This window comes from Podarcis vaucheri (assembly GCF_965113315.1).
Source record: "Podarcis vaucheri genome assembly, chromosome: 5".
NCBI lineage: Eukaryota > Metazoa > Chordata > Lepidosauria > Squamata > Lacertidae > Podarcis > Podarcis vaucheri.
This window is the reverse complement of record NC_138763.1, coordinates 37,187,844-37,209,486: the sequence shown is the minus strand read 5'-3', so window position 1 is coordinate 37,209,486 and position 21,643 is coordinate 37,187,844. Positions and strand designations below refer to the sequence as shown.

General features: G+C 41.9%; 1 protein-coding gene across 1 annotated transcript in view; it reads right to left on the bottom strand.

Annotated features, from left to right (window-relative positions):
- Nucleotides 1–21,643, bottom strand: part of GPC1 (glypican 1) — a 202,089-nt gene that overhangs the window by 4,384 nt on the left and 176,062 nt on the right. The window contains exons 4-8 of the mRNA XM_082221832.1: nt 7,380–7,545; nt 5,170–5,300; nt 3,050–3,169; nt 1,578–1,711; nt 72–247 (exon numbers count right to left, since the gene is read on the bottom strand). Of these exons, the coding sequence (XP_082077958.1) occupies nt 72–247; nt 1,578–1,711; nt 3,050–3,169; nt 5,170–5,300; nt 7,380–7,545 (727 nt within the window). The remainder of the gene's footprint in view (nt 1–71; nt 248–1,577; nt 1,712–3,049; nt 3,170–5,169; nt 5,301–7,379; nt 7,546–21,643) is intronic.

Here is a 21,643-nt window from a genome sequence, read left to right as displayed (position 1 = left end):
AAGTATGCATAATATAGATTGTGCCACCTCCACAGCACAACACTGTTGCCTTTTCTCGGCTCCGTACTTACTTGTATCCTGAAAATCCACGTCATTCCCATTATATGCATTGCGTAGTCGATTTGTCATAATCTTCAACTGCATGATTTGCTGGCGAATAGTCATGTCTGGTTTAGTAATGTCTACCTCAACTTCTGGGTTATTGATTTGATTGGCTAGTCCGTCTCCCATCACATCTGGAAGATACCTGCAAAGAGCCACGTGTGTTCATGCAAGAAGCCAACTTTAGGGTATCAAACATTATCACAATTGATTTAAGACGTTGACCTGGTTTGCGCATTCTGACTTGGTCACAAGGAGGACCATCTGCTTCCAAAAGTTTGTTATTATGTCAGAACTAGGTAGACTTTGGTTAGTTTAAACTATGGTTTGTTTCAGTAAAAGCTGGGACCAAACTGTTGTCTAGAAGAGGAAGCAGATGTTTCAAATCTCCATGGTGTCACATCAGGGGAGCAGGGAGGATGCAAGCCCAAGGTCTGCTGCTGCTCATGTGCATAATATTATTACTGTTTAGTGCGACACTGGAACTAGGTCACTATCTTTAACTTGCATCTAAGCCTTTGCAACTCGCCAACATTACTGCTGTCTTCAACACTCTTCTGATCATAACATCAAACCTAGAATTCTGACAACATAGTTTAGGAATTGATCTTGTGGGCACAAATTCCACTTGCCCTCTGCCTCCACCTGCTATATCTTGGCTTTATGTCTGCCTCTAACCCTGGTTAAAGGCATCCTAACACTGCTAAAGAACCCTTCTAAAAAGAAATACTGGTTCTAAAGTGGTGTTTAAAGGTAAAGGGACCCCTGACCATTAGGTCCAGTTGTGACAGACTCTGGGGTTGTGGTGCTCATCTCGCTTTATTAGCCGAGGGAGCCGGCGTACAGTTTCTGGGTCATGTGGCCAGCATGACCAAGCCGCTTCTGGCGAACCAGAGCAGTGCATGGAAATGCTGTTTACCTTCCCGCCAGAGCGGTACCTATTTATCTACTTGCACTTTGACGTGCTTTTGAACTGCTAGGTTGGCAGGAGCAGGGACTGAGCAACGGGAGCTCACCCCGTCGCAGGGATTCGAACTGCCGACCTTCTGATCGGCAAGTTCTAGGCTCAGTGGTTTAACCCACAGCACCACCCACGTCCCTTAAAAAAGTGGTGTTTAGGGGTGCCCTTACCCTGAGATTGGGGGTGGGCGGGATGAAAGATCGCTCAGTCCTGTGACTGGCGTCTTAAACTATGGCTCAGCATTACGCTTGAACCAGGTGCAGGGAAGAAGAGCACCAGCAGCCATCTTTTTGCCCATGCATGTGTGTGTTTATGTGGGGCTCAGTCTAAGCATGGAAAAGGACAGGATCCCAATGACAACTAATGTTGACTCTCTCGACGAGGCAAACTGTGCCTTTTCTCTCTTATCTACCCCATAATGGGGCTCATATTTACAGCTTACAAAGCTTCATGAAACTGGTGTGTGGGTGTACTTCACCCTGCTGAACTTCCGTCACATTTTGACCAGCCTTACCCGCTTTTGGCCATTCCATTCCAGCACCTGTCCTCATTCACAGAACCAGAGGAAACCTTTTCATTGCAAAGTGTGCTTGGGAGGGCAACCCAGAAGTCCCTTATTTCTCTCAGCTTCCCTTTGGCATCTGAAACCTGCCAGATGGAGAAGAATCAAAGCTGAAGGAGGAAGGTGTTTGAAAGTGACATTTTGAATTCCAAGCTCAATCAAGATAAACTGATCCAGAGCGTATGGGTTCAAACACTGGGCAATTGTTAATCCACTTACAACAATGCAAGACTGCTATAATTGCCATGGTTGTTTTTTAGTACACAATTCAAGACAGGCTACTTTACTGAAGCTGCTATTTTATACAGCAGAAAGCTATCAACACAACATTTATTTAAGTTCTCCCAAGAAAAAATCAAGAGAAAAGCTCTCAAACCCCTATCCTGCTTGTGGGCTTTCCATAGGCATCTAGTTGGCCACTGTGAGAACAGGATGCTGGTCTAGATGGGCCTTTGGTTTAATCCAACAGGCCTCTTCCTATGTACTTATGATGGAGAAATGGACCCAGAGCATCCAGAATGCCTGGCCTGGGAGCAGAAGCACTAAAATGGTAGAAGAGCTTGGCAAAGGAGGAGAGCGGGTGAGTAACTGTCAGGATGTACTAGTAAGTTGAAGATCAACTTTCTTCAAGAAGGTGGCTAGTGGTGACTAATCACATTGACGTATGCCAGTAAAAAAGGCTGGATAAACCTGTGTTGCTGGAACAAGAGTTAGAACTTCATTGATATTACTGAGAGAGGTCCCAAAATCAAAGGGAGGGAAAGGCCACTACAGTCCTACATCGGAAGTCGAACGGAATCCATTCCGGAAGTCTGTTTGCCTTCCAAAATGTTCGGAAACCAAGGCGCAACTTCCTGCAGCCAATCGGAAGCTGTGTCAGACATTCGGGTTTCAAAGAACATTCGTAAACCAGAACACTCACTTCCGGGATTGTGGTGTTTGGAACCCAAAACGTTCGACTTGCGTTCGGGATCCAAGTTACGACTGTACTCAGAACTATCCCATTTATTTTTCATGTTAGTTTCTTAAATATTAAGTTGCAACAGCATTGCAGTGAGGCTGTATTTTCACTCAGGAGACAAACTGGGTTATACTGACGGTGCCTGTGAGTGCTTGCGTGGAAGGAGCAAAGCAGTGGCAGCCCACATTTCACTTTGTCCTGAAATTGTTATGAGCGGAGTATCTCAAAAATGCCAATGGTGTCATCAAAATAATAATTAAACCAGGAAGACGACCTCCACTGGTGACTTGGAGTTGGGGTTAGGGTGTCAGACTGTGACTGGGAAGATTGGCTTTCCAACCAGCAGCCAACCTGGAAGCTCTCTGTCTGACCTTGAACCAATGCTATTCTAAGCAACAGGCCACACAGATTGTTTCCATACAGAAGCATTTCTAAAAAAGTCAGAACTAAATTCCATACTCACAAGTTTCTCTGAACTAAGCCCTGAAGGTTTATCTTCACTGACATACTTTCCTCGCCTCTTCTTTTCCTCAGCACTGGAAGCTTTTGAGTTGAGTTTGGGATTTCCACAACCTTGAAAAGTCTGGAGAAAATAAACGAAACTTAATAGCAAAGCATTTATCTAATAAGTCACAGCTGCAAAATATGTCCCTGTCAATCATATTTCTTCCTAACTTCACATTTGCTCACACATACCAATTTTAACACAATAGTAATCCAATTTTCAGATATCGCATTGCTTTGGGGACATAGGAAGCTGCTTCGTACTAGTTCAGACCATGGATCTGTCTAGTTTAGTAACTGGCAGCAGATCTCCACAATTTCAGGTGCATATTTCTTCCAGCCTTACCTGAAAATGCAAAGGACTGGTACATTTGCATTCAAGTCATATGCTCTGCCATTGGGCTAGGGCCCTTCACCCAAATCAAATCTCAGTTGAGCTGCAATTGAACCAGTGAATTAAGGATTCCTCTCCAACCAATCACTATGTTCTGCAGGGCATCCCGCAGATACTGTTCTAAAGGGAGACCCATTCTGCATGATGTTGGAATTGGGCCTTGAGTGTTCTTGCCCTTTGGAACTTCCCCCCTTTATATACCTGGCAGGCGCCTTCTCTACTGCCCTTCCAGCGCTTGCTAAATATGTTTCTCTTTCACAAAGCTTTCTCAATAGAAATCTTTATCCCAGGTTTTATGTATGTGCTGTTGTTTTAAACTGCTGAGATATATATAAATGGTTGTTGTTTTGAAGGGAACAAGAACCCCTCCACTGCTGTAACTTCCTTTTAAGAACAGAAAAATGGGATTGTAGAAGAACAATCCTTTAAAAATCAGGGATTCTGATGCTGCCACCAATGTGGGATCTCATTTCTGTGTGATAATTCTGTGTGACACCTACCAACACTCTAGCTGGCTGAATGGTCAACTGGGTTTTTGGGTCTCACGCTGCAGAAGACAACAACCTGGCTAACTTGCCCTGGAGCAGAGTTTCAGATTAATTGCATCATAATGATAGACAATGTGGATGTCATTTATGGTGCACTTTGGCCCCTATCTGTGGTTTACAAGGCGAGCCTACTGCCTTGCTAGCCATTTCTTTTTAATGCTTGTATATAAAATATTCTCAAATTTGTTTTATGAAAGACAAATGAATCCAGCTTCATCACTGTAGTTCACCCATTTATAGTTTATTAGTGTGGTTATTACAAAGCAATTCTTTTAGGGGCATAAAAACATGCAAGAACAATGAAAAATATCTTCTGGGAGGTATAGATTCATTCGTCCCCCTGTGCGCGCGCTCTCTCTCTCTCTCTCTTTCTCTCTCTCTCTCTCTCTGAATTGATGGCTCTATTTCTGTGTTGAATTAACACTGTATTTTGTGCAGCACTGCTGTTTCCTCCATCCCTGCTGGCCTATCAGTGACTTATCTACTTGCCAGTCAGTTCCCGATTCATTCTCCATCAGCACCTGTTAGTTACAGTTCTTAGGAATCATGGGGAAAGCAGCTGGGCTTCAGGAGCACAAATTATTCCGCTGTTAACATCTGACTCAGTTGGATAGGGAGCTGTACAGTTTTAGGACTGATGAAGGAGCGAATTCCCTCCATGCAGGGCTAATGTATCACATTCTGCTCAGAAATGCAGCTGCGAAAATCTTCTGAAATCAAGGAGGATGAAGGAGAGACAGGTGGGATTCTCAGGGGAAGCTGGCCAGCTCCTATGGCGGAAGGAAGATAGGCTCTGGCAAAGATGTGCAAGTAAAGAAGTCAGGCAAGATAATCAGGCTATCTCTGCCTGTCCAGTACTCATGAAAGGAACAACCCAGGGCCTAACACTTCTAATGTCATTCAGCAGAAATTGTTGGAATTCTCTTGGTGTTACTTTGCCTGAGATGGCAGATATGAAAATGGCGGAGGCCAAAAGCTCCCAGGGCATGATCTGAAGGCTGAAGCTAAGCAGGACTGATACCTGTCTTAATGGCTAACATTGTAACATGGAGGAAAGGCATGATATAAATACATACAATAAATGAAATATCGCTGTTAAGTAAACCGCATTTTCAGCTTTTGCAATCTGGCTTTTACCTTGGATTTTATAGATTCTCTGTTCTCCTGCATATTTGAAATGGCTTCTGCAATCCTGGTATGAATTGTACCAATGACTATGTCTACATTGGATGGTCCATCAAAGCGGTCAGCCACCAACAGCAGTGAATCTATCAGGGTAAATAACAGACACCATTTAAGAATGCACCATGCAAATAATGTTTCAAAAACCTATGTAATCATTATATACCAGCACTGGACATGTAGGGTATCTTAATGGGTTGTTCTATATTTTCATTTATTCCCAGGGAGACTGTGAGTCATGTGGAATTTAGCCCATAAGGAGCTAAATCTCCACATTCCTATGATTGTTGTTGTTTAGTCGTTTAGTCGTGTCTGACTCTTCGTGACCCCATGGAGCAGAGCACGCCAGGCACTTCTGTCTTCCACTGCCTCCCGCAGTTTGGTCAAACTCATGTTGGTAGCTTCAAGAACACTGTCCAACCATCTCGTCCTCTGTCGTCCCCTTCACCTTGTGCCCTCAACCTTTCCCAACATCAGGGTCTTTTCCAGGGAGTCTTCTCTTCTCATGAGGCTTAAGAATGGATACGTTTGATCTTCTTGCAGTCCATGGGACTCTCAAGAGTCTCCTCCAGCACCATAATTCAAAAGCATCAATTCTTCGGGGATCAGCCTTCTTTATGGTCCAGCTCTCACTTCCATACATCACTACTGGGAAAACCATGGCTTTAACTATACGGACCTTTGCTGGCAAGGTGATGTCTCCGCTTTTTTCTTATAATTCTTTTTTCTGTAATTCTTATGATTACAATTATCATATATGCACTAGGAATTTTTATTTTTATTTTTAAAAAACTATTCCTAGTCCCCTCCTCCTCCTCATTATTATTTTACATCTATATCACCACCTTTCCTCCAAAGAGTTCAGGGTGGCAGGCATGATTCTCACCTCCAACTTTATCCTCACAACAGCCCTGTGATGAAGGGTCAGGCTAAGCAAGCATGTGCCTGGCCCAGAGTCACTCAGTGACCTGGATGGCTGAGCAGGGATTTGAACCCGGATCTCCCCAGACCTAGCCACTATAGCATGCTGGCTCTCAATACTGTGTCAGCACTACATGCAGTAGAAGCTGTACGGTGTCTATTTCTCACACAAACAACTTCATTCAGTGGGTCTCCAGAACAAGCTTAAACCAACAAAAGATGTCAAGCCCATAGGTTCAAGTATCAGGAATTAGACTCCATTTCATCCTCCTGCTTGTACTAAAATTAACCGGTAATAACAATGGGGCAGACGAGGAACAGCAACTTTTAAAAGCCTTCTAAGGTCTTACAGAAAGGGTGGTGATGACTTCTGTCAATTTATTTGTTTATTAAATTTGTATACCGCCCTACACCCACAGATCTCAGGGTGGTTCACAACAAAAACAAACCCACAATATAAAAAACACAAAATACATAATAAAAACAAGAACAAAGACAACCCACTAATTCCCCCGTGTGTTAAAGCACATACTTATTGCCCCAGGACTCACAAGTTAATTAAGGGGGAATACTGCAAAGCTAGCCTAGTCTTCTCTCCCTTGGTGATTCCAGCAATTGTCCTGTTCATTCTGCTGATGAATGCCACTCCTCCTAAATGTTTGTATAATTGCAGATACGCACAGAGCTTTCGGGAGAAAAGAGACGTTGCTGCTCCCGATCTGTGATTCATTTTATTCAAATTTCTCAAAAGGAAATTTGTTATTTGACCAAAACATTGGTGGGTTTCGAATGGCCAAATGATCACCCAATGGTCATCCAAATTTCTTCAGCCCATGCTTCTGTTTGTTCTCCTCACACTACAGAGAGAGGCAAGTTCAGATCCGCAGAGAGCGACACAGTTTGCGTAACCCAGTGCTAAATGCTGAATCTGGGATCTTCTAGAATGAAATAGCTTTTTACAAGGCCACTTTGCAATTCCTTAGCAGTTAAAAGCATCCAGGCCCAGAGCATGGGAAGCCGAGATGCAGGTATGCACTTAGTCTACAGGATGAAGTGGTGCTTCAGAAACATCTACACATATCGATAGTGTTTAGAATTTAGTGCAAAGGGATTGTGAATGCTTCTATCAATTGATCTGTTTGGTCTCCAAAACTGCACTCTATTGATTGGAAGAAGGGGGGGTGGGGATTACATGCAAAAGACCAGCCAAAGTGAAATAATGTGCAGTTGCCTGCTCTTCTTACCAATCAGGTTCTTCCATTCAGGGTCCAGGTCTGCTTGATTGGCTAGACAGCCTTTCAAGACATTGCGGCAATAGCCGTTGCAGGGCTTTACGTTGGACATGCCCCGGCAGTGTGCACAGTACATCAGCTTCATAATAGCCCGAGTGCAATATTGGCTCAGTGGGACCTTTAAAAGAACACAGCCATTATTTCCTAAGTGCCACCAGAAAAAGAAAATGAAAGACAGAAGCAGCAGCTGTACAATATAAAATGCAGGATAAAAGAGAACAGAGTCCTGCCTGCAGATTTACAATCTAAATAAACAAACAGACACACAAAGAAAACAGAAGGGATTTGGGGGAAGGGGGGGGGAGAGAAACACACAGACAGCAATCTGTACAATTTGAAAACAAATCCTTGTGCTCATTAAGCAGAACAGTAAATAGTTTACTATCTGAAAGTCATGGGTATGGCTAAATTTATCTCAAATTTACTGGTAAGTCTATCATTAGAGCTGAGCAGAACAAAAAACCTCTCAATGTTTCCAATTCTTAAATGTAGAATCTGACTAAAATGTGACCTTGAAAATCAACGCTTTGAGTCCCTTAGGCCTACAGGCCACTCTAGACTTCTCTCTTAAGGGTTTTGCCAGGTATGAAAAAGCAAGTGTCAAAAGCTGCCGGCTACTAAATACTGTTAAGAATGACAACAACGATAAAATGTTAAATATCATTCTGGGTAATGGCTCAAACTGTCACAAAACTGTTGAACCTAAACATCAAATACTGTCAAAAGCCAAACAGTGACATAAAATATCAATGTTAAGACGCCTGCAACAAAAACAACTGAGAGCCTCATGGGACGTTAAGGACTAACAAAAACGAGTGTAAAGTCTGAGCTGCACAAATCAAGAACACAGACAGTTGTCCACAGTTTATACCTGTGCTCAGTGCAACATGTGAATAATGGCTTTAAAAGGGGCCTGGATAAATTAGTGGAGGAGAGGCCCGTTATGGCAGCTAGATAGGGAATCTCCATGTTTAGAATCTGCAAGCTACAGAACACCAAGGCTGGGGCAGAACCTTCATGCCCTGTTGCAGACTCCCAGAGGCATCTGTTTGCTTGGTGTGGCATAGTCAGGCATTCACCCAGACCACATAGGTTTCCAAATTCAGCTAGGGACACACACATGCAGTGCTCCTAGCTGAATTGGCACTGGATTGAGGCATATGAGTCTTAATGCCTGGGATGAAATTTGTCGGAATCATTTCAGTCCCCTCTGGTGATCACTGGGTGGCGCTTCAGTCCTTCTGTAAATAGCAAGGCAATCAAAGGATAATAGTTTCAAAGAACAGAAATTAATCAACCAGAGAAAAACAACACACACACACACACAATAATCCCACCGATTAAAAAAAATCTAAAAGACCAAGACTTATTAAAAGTGTTGACATGCAAGATTTTCATTATTTTCATTTGGCATTATTGTGCTGTCAAGTTAAGGGCGCGAAACAAAAATAGTAATGATTTAAAAGTGGGGACTGTTCAGAGGAAAAGTTTACAGAGCAGGAGCTCCTTCCCTCTCCCAGCTAACCAGTCTTCTAGAAACAGGCCTGCACCAAGCTTGCCCTAATGGAGAAAAAACAAAAACAAGACCCCGTTTCCAGAAGGGTAGGAACGTTAATCTCTTGCAGCAAAAACAGTTAAGAATCTCTTGGCATCCTAAAGCCTAACAAATTTATTATGGCATATGCTTTCATCGGCTATGATCCACCTCATTAGGAAGAGAACATGACCACAGGCACATGAGAAACACACAGCCCTACAGAATCACTGTGTATAAGTAGTGAAAATCATTCTGTGTGTATGACAAAAAGCAGTAGCAAGAAACTACTTGCATTTTAGTTTGTTCCTCTTCCATGTGCCTTGCCAAACCTTATTTATGGTTTCTTAACATTGCCATGTTAACAGTTTTCAGTTATTAGTTCGCTCCCAAGAATGATTATTATGGAGATATTTTAAAAGAAAAGGCTTGGTATTTGTGGGAACTTTAAGTCAAACTTATTTTATTTTGCCAGCATGACCTTTCATAGACAGTTCACTCTGTCATACACTTTCATTTTGTCCCTAGATGTCCATTTCAGTATCCGATGAAGCAGACTGGAGTCTACAAAAGCTCACAGAGTTAAAATAAAACAAGTTAATCCTGAAGGTGCTGCAAAGATAAAAGGCTTTTCTTTTTTAATAAACAACCAAATGCTCAAAACCCGAATTTCCTATGGAAAGAATGTCTGAAAGTATTCTAGGCATGGTTTTTGATCAGCTTGACCATCACCAGGTGTGGAGACCAGCAGGCTACCCTCTGGCGGGGAAGCAACCCACACGTATTTATTGTTTATTTATTTGGGACTTTTTTTTATTCCTGATCTTCAGCCAAAGGGTTTTCAGAGAGGCTAAGCAAGATTTAGAAGTAAAAACAACCGGCACAAGAGCAATAAAAAGTATATTAGTACCAGAGCAGGTTAAAACAACAATCTAAATAAACTTTAAAACTGAAAAAGGCCTACAAAACTAAAGTTTTTCACCTAGCACTAAAAATACATCAAAGTCAACACAGGACAGGTCTCCCTGAGGAGATCATTCTATAGTCACAAGAGTCACACGTGAAAAGGCCCTATGTCAGGCAACCATGTACTTTACCTCCTTTCTCGTAAACTGGGGCAATGTTGGCATGGGGTAGAGTGTGGGCATTCCATGTTGCTTCAGTGGTATGGGAGTGAAATATGCTTCAATAGCTCCCATGTCACCAGCATAATGTAAAAGCGGAGGCCTGAGAATCTAAACAGAATCATGACATGCACCGGCAGGCTACAAAACAGAACAGGGAAATGGGATTTACGTGAGTTCCCAGAATGGGTTTTGGGTATATTGCATCTGAATTCCAAGAAGATTTATAATATTCTTAAAGATTGAAAGGAGAGGGGAGGGAAAGATTGACAAATACCCCCAGTGTGCAGCTGTACAAACAGCCTAAAGACCAGTTCCACCTGAAATGGATTTCTGTGTGCATGGATCACGCAGAATCATCTTCAGATCTATCCCAGATACGGAAAGGCAAGTGCTGGAATTGTTCCACGGCAGTTCTGGTTTCTAATGTAATCCAGCACTAGTGTACAGAACAGATTCCTGGAGAATAAGCTATTTTTTCAGTTGTACATCAAAGCCCAGAACACAATGTCCAGGTCAGAGCATTCCACAGAATTATCCAGGCACTCTGAGCTGGCGCCAAAGTTTGGAGCAAGTGCATGGGAAAAAGCAGTACAATTGCGAGATCAGGCTCTCAAACAAACAAAGCCACCATGGAGGCATCATGGATTAAGTGAAACTCCTGGTTCAAACTGAAGTTCCTTGAGAAGACAGATATGAAACACAGACTTTGGAAATGTGCATTAATGCTTGGTGTTAGGGTACTTATAAACTGAATAGTTGTTGTTGTTGTTTAGTCGTTTAGTCATGTCCGACACTTCGTGACCCCCTGGACCAGAGCACGCCAGGCACTCCTGTCTTCCACTGCCTCCAGCAGTTTGGTCCAACTCATGTTGGTAGCTTCAAGAACACTGTCCAACCATCTCGTCCTCTGTCATCCCCTTCTCCTTGTGCCCTCCATCTTTCCCAACATCAGGGTCTTTTCCAGGGAGTCTTCTCTTCTCATGAGGTGGCCAAAGTACCGGAGCCTCAGCTTCACGATCCGTCCTTCCTGTGAGCACTCAGGGCTGATTTCCTTAAGAATGGATAGGTTTGATCTTCTTGCAGTCCATGGGACTCTCAGGAGTCTCCTCCAGCACCATAATTCAAAAGCATCAATTCTTCGGCGATCAGCCTTCTTTATGGTCCAGCTTTCACTTCCATACACTCACTTCCATACATCACTACTGAATATACATACATCTATAACTGAATAGTTATAGTATGGCAAACCCATCAATCCGTGCAGCCTTCAGTATTCCTTAGGATTGCTGGCTCTACGATTAGACAGGGCGAGGTAACCACCTCAGGTGGTGGCAGCAACATCAACCCCCTACAATTCCTCCTGAGCCCCCAGTCATTTCCCTCTGTTGCCACATGGGCCCCCTAAAATGACCTCATGCCTCATGTGCAGTGATGAAGGAAGGTTCAATTACCAGTCAGGATGGCATCTGTTTATGGAATGCTGGCGATTCCATCTTGTCCTTCATCTTAGGCAGCAAAATATATTGGGCTAGCCCTGGTAAGGATCTTAATACTTTCTTGATTTAGGTCAAATGGAGACTGTAGAGTAGAGAGCTACTATATCAACATGCATTTGTCCTGACATAAAGGGATCTCAGGCAAACAGTAATTTCATCTACTTGAATAAAGAGTCCTAATCAAGTTCCTACAATGGTTGCAACCACAAAGCAAAGATTGAAATCAGGGTTTCAGGACCTTAGGGAAATATTCTGATCCTAAACCAACCACACCCCATATCTAAGCTTTGTGGCATCATTGTTTAAGAAGTTAAGATTCATATCAGTCCATGCTTCACATGCAATCTTCCTCTGCGTAAGTCATTATTTGCTACTGGTACTGAGAAATGTTTCCAACTTCAGCCATTAGTGGTAGTGTTTGATAAATGCAATATAGCTCCCTCATGGTTCCTTATGCAACTCTTAGTTGACTGTGCTTTCTCATACTGGACCGTTCAGTATTTCACAAGCTGTCCAGGCTGTTGTTCACTTTCCTTTATGTGCATATGTGGATAAACAGGGAAGAGGATTCCAGCAGCCTGTAGCAGCACTGTGTGAGTTGAAAAAAACAGCACATGGTGGAGTACCACTGCTCCCATTTTCAGGCACACAGGAGGATGACATGCTGGTCCTTGCATCCTATTGCTAGGAGGCAGAGGGAGAGTCCCCAAATGGTCATAAGAACTGGGTCAAGCAAGACCAAGTCACAACACTCTTTGACTCTCCCAACAAACAGCCACTGGGCATGGTCCCTCCATGGAGAAATATTGGGGCTGGAACAAAATATGTTGGGAATCTCATTATAATTAAGGAGAGGTGATCAGAAGCATTAAGAGGTCAGCTGGTCTTGCTCAGTGCCTACTTTTACATGGCAGGTAACCTCTTCCATCACCAAATTATGCCAGAGAATGTCAGCCCACCTCATTTATTTGATGACTATCTGTCACTAGTTTGGCTACCAATAAAAGATGACATGCTAAATACCTTTTGTAATTATTGTATTCTTCTCCATGCATTCAATGAACACATGCGGATAGGTGGAAAAGATGGCATCACATTTGCTGTCTGTGTGTGGAAACGGCTTAAGTCTTTATGGACAGCTGTAACTCCACTGATTTCTCTTTTTAATTCACAAAACACATTTCCTGTGCACATCAGCTGTCGCAGCAACCCCCAGCATGCAACCACACAAGAAAGGTCATAAATGGAGGACAGGGGTTATTGGGTTGATATTTTTATTTTGATTATGTATTTTGTGGTCTTATATTTTGATTTTATTCTGTGAACTGCCCTGAGCCTCTGGGTACAGGGCGGTATATAAATTCAGTCAACCAATCAATAAAAATATGGGAAACATGTCAATATGGGGTACAATGAAGTCACAGTTGAACAGACACATCTCATTGCTTCTAATATGAGAGTTCAGCATATGCATAAGCCTTTCCTACTGCAATCAGTGGAACTGAAAAGGGCTGATTAGCTGGATCATCCTCATGACATGCAGAAAGTGGTGCTTTGATCCAATAAATTGTTTTTATAACATACCCTACTCCCATTCTGAATAGCTGGAATATTTCTGAAAATGCTGCTTTTCACTCAAACACTGCCAAGTAAAATTTCTCTTGCTAATTCAAAACTGATGAAAAGTTACGTAGGCGGGAATGTAGAGGACTATCTTAAACCAAAACACTCTATGATCAACATAACAATTATCAGATTAAAGCCTGTCATTTCTGGGTGCATGGAAATCAGAACACAAGGCCTGTAGCCAAAGCAAAGGATAACAAGATTTGTTCCATTTTTAAACAGTCTGGTGCAGTGTGAATGCAGTACATGACAGTGAATGGTTTTGCCAAGCACCATCAATCCTGTTCTTGTAACCGCATCTGCTGAAATACCTGGGTGTACTCCTGTCAATGTTACTTTCATTAAGACAAGAATTTCATGAAGATCAGTTCATACCAGGTCAAATCTTCAGGATTGTGAAGGCCTTTCTAATATCACTTGACAACTCAGTGAAGAGAAACAACAATGCAATCTTTATGCAAACACAGTTCTCCTAAAGTTTCTTCCTTATGGTCTCACTCAGCAGCAGTCGCTGCAGATAAAATCTGGCAAGTGGGCATCTCTCTGACTGAGATGTGTTCCTACATGCTTTCGTTGAGCAGGTGTGGAGGAAAGCTCTGCCAGACGCTTGCAATCTGTCTTTACCTTTTAATTGAGGGGAATTAAAGAGGCATTTTCCAAGGGTCATATTAGGGAGGGATCTGTGTTAAAAAAAAAACTTGTTCAGACCTGTCTAAATTTCCTAGTGAAGAATTTCTTTGTTCGTACGCACATTAATCCTTTGGGAATGAATAAATAATTTAGATAAGTAACAGATCAAGGCAAATGTAATCTGATATGTTCTTAATATACACATTTCATTATTTTCATGCCAAGGTATTCTAACTAAGGAGTCAACCAGAGGTTTGCTGTTCACTTCAAATGCACAACAATATATTGTTTTCCTGTCCTTTTGAACAATTGACTCGGAGGGAGAAGGGCAGTTACAGGCAGTCTAACTTTGACAAAGACTCAACATATGCTCAAGGAGCATCTACCTTTTGTCACTCGCCTGACAAACTTGATGTGCAAGCTCAGCGCCATGCTGACCTAGCCAGGAGTGTAAAACTGGCATTGTGCAAGCTGCAGTTATCTATTGCCAAGAATAAATTACCACCTGGGTTAAAAATATAAACCAAAAGTATGTACTAACAGACATATACACAGTGGTACCCTGGTTCTCAAATGGCTTAGTTGTCGAACAAATCAGCTCCAAATGAAGCAAACCCAGAAGTAAGTGTTCCAGTTTGTGAACATTTTTTGGAAGCCGAACGTCCAACGTGGCTTCCGTGTGAGTGCAAGAAGCTCCTGCAACCAATCGGAAGCCACGCCTTGGTTTTCGAACGGTTTCGGGAGTCGAACAGGCTCCCGGAATGGATGAAGTTCAAGAGTACCACTGTACTCTGTCTGGCAAAGACAGCTCTCCGTTTCCAACTTTCTTTTACCTGTTTCTTTCACTATGACCCACTCTGTCCTGCCTCTGATTCTGAACTGCCTCTTGTTGGGCCTTTACAAATAATACTTTCCTCAATAGATAGTACTCAAGAGGAATGATGGGGAAAGACCACAGGCTCGTGTGCTTCTCTCTACACTGGAACCCGCCCCCCCCGATACATAGGGGTCTCTGTCTGCAATGTCTACATATACCCTATCCATCACAAGGATGGGCCATTTCACTAGTTCCTGCATTAAACAATAAATATATTATGATGGAACGCATTAAAGGATTGTTTATACCATCAAGAACACTTGTGGGTTGCCAGTTCATGGTCTGTAATGATGAAAACAGCTTCCACCGAAACAGATGAGTCAGAAATTCTTAATGACTCAAGGGTCATTTTCCTCACTTTCAAATCACTTCAGCCTTTGTTAAAACTTCACAAAAGCAAATTAGAGAACTAACTAGTACTCTACATCACTTTAAACTGCTTGAAGTGACACCAAGTTGGGATAGGATTTAGACTGACGCTACAGCACATGGAGAGGGAATATTTAGCTGCTGTCATCTGGGGGGCGGGGGCGGGAATCCCTCTGCATTGAAACAGTGAAACTAGTGAGAGTTGGCACCAGTGAGAGATTCCCCCCATTCCTCTATGGGGGTAGAAGGATAATTTCTTTCGAATTGTGGCAGGAGAGGGAAGGGTTAAACCTCCCTTCCTAATGGTTCTAATCTGTGGTCCTAATCTTGATCAGCCTCCCCCCTCTTGATTTTAGTTAAACACCCTGATGCCACGTCAGGCAACATATTTAAGGTGATGTGTAGTTAAGCCCCTTAAAGCTGCAATCTTATGCACACTTATGCTCAAGTATACGTGCATAGGATTGCCCTGTTAGTGAATTAATGATCTGTCAATACAAGGGGACATATGTACAAGGGTACACAAAACAGAACACATCAGGATGTTATACTGATGTTTGATACAACATGAAGTTGATTTAAGAGGCTAATGCAACAGAAGCACACCCCTTGATATAGCACCTTGTTCCTGATAAACACTGACATTTCAAGAAGGCTGTCACCAGCCATTATTATGCAGTTACAATCAGTACTGAGAGATGCACTCAGCATCTCTCTGAGACATGCCTAAAAAGGTGTGTGTGTGTGTGTGTGTGTGTGTGTGTGTGTGTGTGTGAAAGAGGGAGAGATGTGGGTTTCCCCCGTTAAATACCACAAAAACTTGATTGGCTGTGTGTTTTCTTGTTGAGTGGTCAGTTGCAATTCAGGGCATTTAGAAAAACGCATGTCCCATCTAGCATGGTAGCAGAATCTTAAACTTCAGAGAACTCATGATACATCACTTAAAGGGACTAATGCTCCAAGGTTTTCTGTCTGACAGATATTATCAACGTGAAAAAAAGGAAAAAGCCAGCAGATATTCTATGGAAGAGAGGTACACCTGGAAATAGCAATAACAGCAAAGCATCATAATCCTTTGCATTTGAAGAGTGATTTATTTCCCCCCCACCCTACCCTGCTTTATCCAAATCAAAGATATAAAATGAACGTGCATGTGTGTGCATAGCAGAAATACATTTAGATCTTCTTTATCATCATCTTAAGTTTCCTGCTTTAGATGCAGTTATTTAGCTTTTTGAAAGAGCTTCTAAATATAGCCTTAAGAAGTGGCTGTTATGAGACAGACTTGAAGAGGACATACCAAAATACACCAGCAGCACAATCCTAACCATAGTAAGTCATCATGAATTCAATGGGGGCTTACTCACAGGTGTTAAAAAGTTTTATGACCTGCTCTCACTGTGCACTGCTGGAAGAGAGCAGCACCACACAGCTCCTTAAGCAAATGGGCAGCGCTCCCCCTCTGTCTGCACAGCAATGTGAAATCTATAAAATTGTGTGATATCATCTTGTTCACTATGTGATCTCCAATCGACTAGGATTACATAGTGAGCAAAAAAAACAGAAAAGGAATCCAGAGGAGGTACAGTAACAGAGAATACTATGGCTGTGAACAGCCATCCAAAAATGAAGATAATAAGGTATAGGAGGATGTTCCTAACCCAACTCCCATTATTGCTTTGGAAAAGTTACATTGGCTCAGCCCATTTGCATCCTTCATTTTCAAAACTGGCCTTGGATAGTCATCTATCGTGGGAAAGCAAACTTGGCCTTAGAAAACAGGACCAAGAGGCAAGACAAATGATAAATGATAAATGAAAAGATTATCACGAAGGAGAAAATGTGCAGGGGTCTCCAAGTCTCACGATAGGGCTGTAGTCAAATTAGATGTGATGAGTGGAGAGGAATCTACAAAACGGTTTAGTATATAAAGTCTGCAACAGACTGTAATATTTTTCTGTTAATCCGAAACATCATTTTTTAAATAGCATATATCTTTCAACAGAAGCCTGTGCTTGGCCAACTCACTTCCATCCTAGACAGTTTATCACTGGGACACACACATTTTGCCTGAGCTAAAAATATGCTAGAAATATGTGTGTGTGTGTCTGTGGGGGGGAATACACAGTTCATTTCATTTGCCTATTCAGACCTCTGAAAAGGTGGCAAACTGATCTCCAGAGATCACTACACATAGAAGGCTAAGGGGAAATTATCACTCTAACCCTAAAAAAATCCAGTGTACATATATTGTTGTTGTTGTTTAGTCATTTAGTCGTGTCCGACTCTTCGTGACCCCATGGACCAGAGCACGCCAGGCATTCCTGTCTTCCACTGCCTCCCCCAGTTTGGTCAAACTCATGCTTGTAGCTTCGAGAACACTGTCCAACCATCTCGTCCTCTGTCGTCCCCTTCTCCTTGTGCCCTCCATCTTTCCCAACATCAGGGTCTTTTCCAGGGAATCTTCTCTTCTCATGAGGTGGCCAAAGTATTGGAGCCTCAGCTTCACGATCTGTCCTTCCAGTGAGCACTCAGGGCTGATTTCCTTAAGAATGGATAGGCTTGATCTTCTTGCAGTCAATGGGACTCTCAAGAGTCTCCTCCAGCACCATAATTCAAAAGCATCAATTCTTCGGTGATCAGCCTTCTTTATGGTCCAGCTCTCACTTCCATACATCACTACTGGGAAAACCATAGCTTTAATTATACGGACCTTTGTTGGCAAGGTGATGTCTCTGCTTTTTAAGATGCTGTCTAGGTTTGTTATTGCTTTTCTCCCAAGAAGCAGGTGTCTTTTAATTTCGTGGCTGCTGTCACCATCTGCAGTGATCATGGAGCCCAAGAAAGTAAAATCTCTCACTGCCTCCATTTCTTCCCCTTCTATTTGCCAGGAGGTGATGGGACCAGTGGCCATGATCTTCGTTTTTTTGATGTTGAGCTTCAAACCATATTTTGCGCTCTCCTCTTTCACCCTCATTAAAAGGTTCTTTAATTCCTCCTCACTTTCTGCCATCAATGTTGTGTCATCTGCATATCTGAGGTTGTTGATATTTCTTCTGGCAATATAAAGGTGTGTAAGTGGCTGAGGGCACCACTGCATGCTGGGTTTTTCACTTGAAATGACTGACAAAAAAGCATCTTGCCTCTTCTGTGGTATTGGCCTGTTTTACTTAATTCTGCCAAACTACAATGGCAATTTTTGGTAGGGATAGCCTAGCCATGGTTAACCCAGCTTTGGTAATCTCCAAGTTGTACAACTGTATTGTGCGGTTGCCCCTGAAGATGACCTGGAAATAACAACTAGTGCAAAATGCTGTGGCTTGAATGCTGGAAGGGAAGCAGACCATGAGCACATTGCCTCTATCTTAAAAGAGCTACATTGGTTACCAACTGTTTTCCAGGCCCAATTCAAGGTACTTACTCTGATGTTTACAGCCCTAAATGGCTTGGGACCCAGTTATTGGCAAGAACACTTCCCAGGGTAGTTGATCAATCAATTCCCATCAAAGGGAACTCTGGGAATTGTAGCTGTGGGAGGGGAATAGGGGTCTCCAATCAACTCTTAGCATCTTTAACAAACTACAGCTTTCAGAATTATGGGGGGGAAGTCATGACTAGTGACGTTAAATTTGCGAGAATAATCTTTTGGAGAATATTCTCGAGAATATTCTTGATTAATGAGCATATTAGAGAATTTTCATTTAAAATAGGAGAATATTCATTTTAATGCATTGAAAATAATATAATTTTAATGCATTGAAAATAATATAATTTTAATGCATTGAAAATAATATAATTTTAATGCATTGAAAATAATATAATTAGTTAATATACATGTTTATTCATGGATAAACTTGTTCAGATGGCAACCAAAAACTGCACAGATACTAAATAAAAAATTCCTTCCAGGAGCACCTTAGAGACCAACTACTGTAAGTTTGTTATTGGTATGAGCTTTCGTGTGCATGCACACTTCTTCAGATACCTGAAGAAGTGTCTGAAAAAGTGTGCATGCACACGAAAGCTCATACCAATAACAAACTTAGCTGGTCTCTAAGGTGCTACTGGAAGGATTTTTTTAATTTTGTTTCAACTACAGCAGACCAACACAGCTACCTACCTGTACAGATACATTTATTCAATGGGGCAATGCAGTGAATTCACATTCTTTGATTTTTTGCACCAAACTTAAAATTGAAAATTCAACGTGAATGATTCACGTTAATCACTAAGCCTGCCACTAACCATATATTTACCATCAACTTTGAATTATAACTATGTTGTGTATGTATGAAATGTAGCTTTTAAAGTAAAAGGAATATTAAAAAACTCAGGTCCGCTACCTGAGTACGTTCTTTAATAAGCATATCTACATGGTACAGTATTTTCAGTGCAACACTAATAAAATCAATATAAAGTTTAAAATAAATGCTATTATTTTCAGAAAATAAAACACAGTGATCATTATTCATTACTTACACTGGCAATATCACAGCTTGACTTATTATTTACTAGATTTTTTAAATGTGGGTTGTAAAACTGGTTCTTAACATTAGAATTTACAGTTTGTGGAGAATATTCTCTGGAGAATTTTCTCACCTCACATCACTAGTCACGACTGTTTAAACGGGTATCTTAGCACTTTAAACGTATGATGAGAAGCTCTCCCTCACTTGCATTGTCTTTTTCAATCTGTCACTCACACTGTCACAGGCCACCAATCCAATATATTCCCCTTCTGTCAATCATTTCCCCACCCACTCTTCTGTTACAACAAATAATCAGGAAGAGTTTCAGACCCAATTATGAATGCTCCAAATCTAACATGATGCTTTTCCTTCATCAAGGATGCCTTTTTCCTCCGCTGACTATTAGGAGAACTAACTCTGAATGCCATTTCTGGAAAAGAGAAATTGTGGCTCTGGGCACTTTTGCATTGCTGGGTCTCCTCCAATGTGTGATTCCTTGAGCAGCTTCTATTCACTTCTCTCTCTGCACACATGCCTTTCAATCACTGCAAGAGCTTCTGCAATATATAGAGCCTATTGAAGTGCAAATTGAAAAGGGTGATGGCTGAAATGTTAGAATGATATGAGGTCCAGCAGCTGGTGGCAAGGAAAGAACTTCAACTTAGGCAAAACGTGGAGGCAGAAGTCATTAAAAACAAATACAGTAGTACCTCGGTTTAAGAACAGTCTGGTTTAAGAACGATTCAGTTTACACACTCCGCAAAACCGGAAATAGTGTCCCGTTTTGAGAAATTTACCTTGGTCTAAGAATGGAATCTGAACAGTGGAAAGGGACTGGCAGCAGGAGGCCTCATTAGGGAAAGTGTGCCTCAGTTTAAGAACGGTTTTGGTTTAAGAATGGACTTCTGGAATGGATTAAGTTCATAAAGCAAGGTACCACTGTAAATCACAAGAGTCCTGCTTGTCATGTGGCCACTGACATACTCCTGCTCTCCGATTATCATAGAATCATAGAGTTGGAAGAGACCACAAGGGCCATCGAGTCCAACCCCCTGCCAAGCAGGAAACACCATCAGAGCACTCCTGACATATGGTTGTCAAGCCTCTGCTTAAAGACCTCCAAAGTAGGAGACTCCACCACATTCCTTGGCAGCCAATTCCACTGTCGAACTGCTCTTACTGTCAGGAAGTTCTTCCTAATGTTTAGGTGGAATCTTCTTTCTTGATTATTTACTGGCTCTCTCATATACCCTTTTACATTCAGGTAGGTTGGTCTGATGCAGTTGAAATAAAATAAAAAAATTGTCCAGTAGCACCTTATAGACCAACTAAGTTTGTCCTGGTATAAGCTTTCGTGTGCATGCACACTTCTTCAGATTCTTCGTGTGCATGCACACAAAAGCTTACACCAGAACAAACTTAGTCGGTCTATAAGGTGCTACTGGACAATTTATTATTATTATTTTTATACCCTTTTATGGATAGCCCATTTCCCTTCCTTTTATTTGCACTAAATTTACAGGGGAATCATCATGGCTGTAATGAGGAGGAATGGTATAGGCTGATCTCCTTGTTTGCTGGTGAAGATGCATATATGGGTCAAATTGATTTCCAGGGCTTAGACATCAAATATATTTTAGGATAAGAGACTAATAGCTAATGGCTTTGCCAACAAGACACACAGAGTGATTCTTCAACCTCCTGCATGTTATGTTTTGCGTCTTGTTTGATGACACTTTACCTCATCTGCTGGAAGCAGACTTCTTACTTCTTACTTGGTGACTTCTCCTTCTTCTTTGGAAGAAGGAGAATCTATGGAGGCAATAAAGTCTGTAACTTCTGTATCACAAGAGCAGAGAGCAAATGAGGCATGAATGCAATCCACAGTCCAGAGCCCTGCATGCTCTTTGATACATACATGGGAGTTCTTGAAAGTGCAAGCTGCTCCAATAAATGTCAATGGAAGCAGCTGTACCATATGAGGAATGCTCCTGCAACCACTGAAATGAAAGGTGGTTGAATACCTTCAACTTTTAAGAAATCGATAGAAAGACGGGATGTCTGTAGAAGTCAAGTCATGATGCCCCC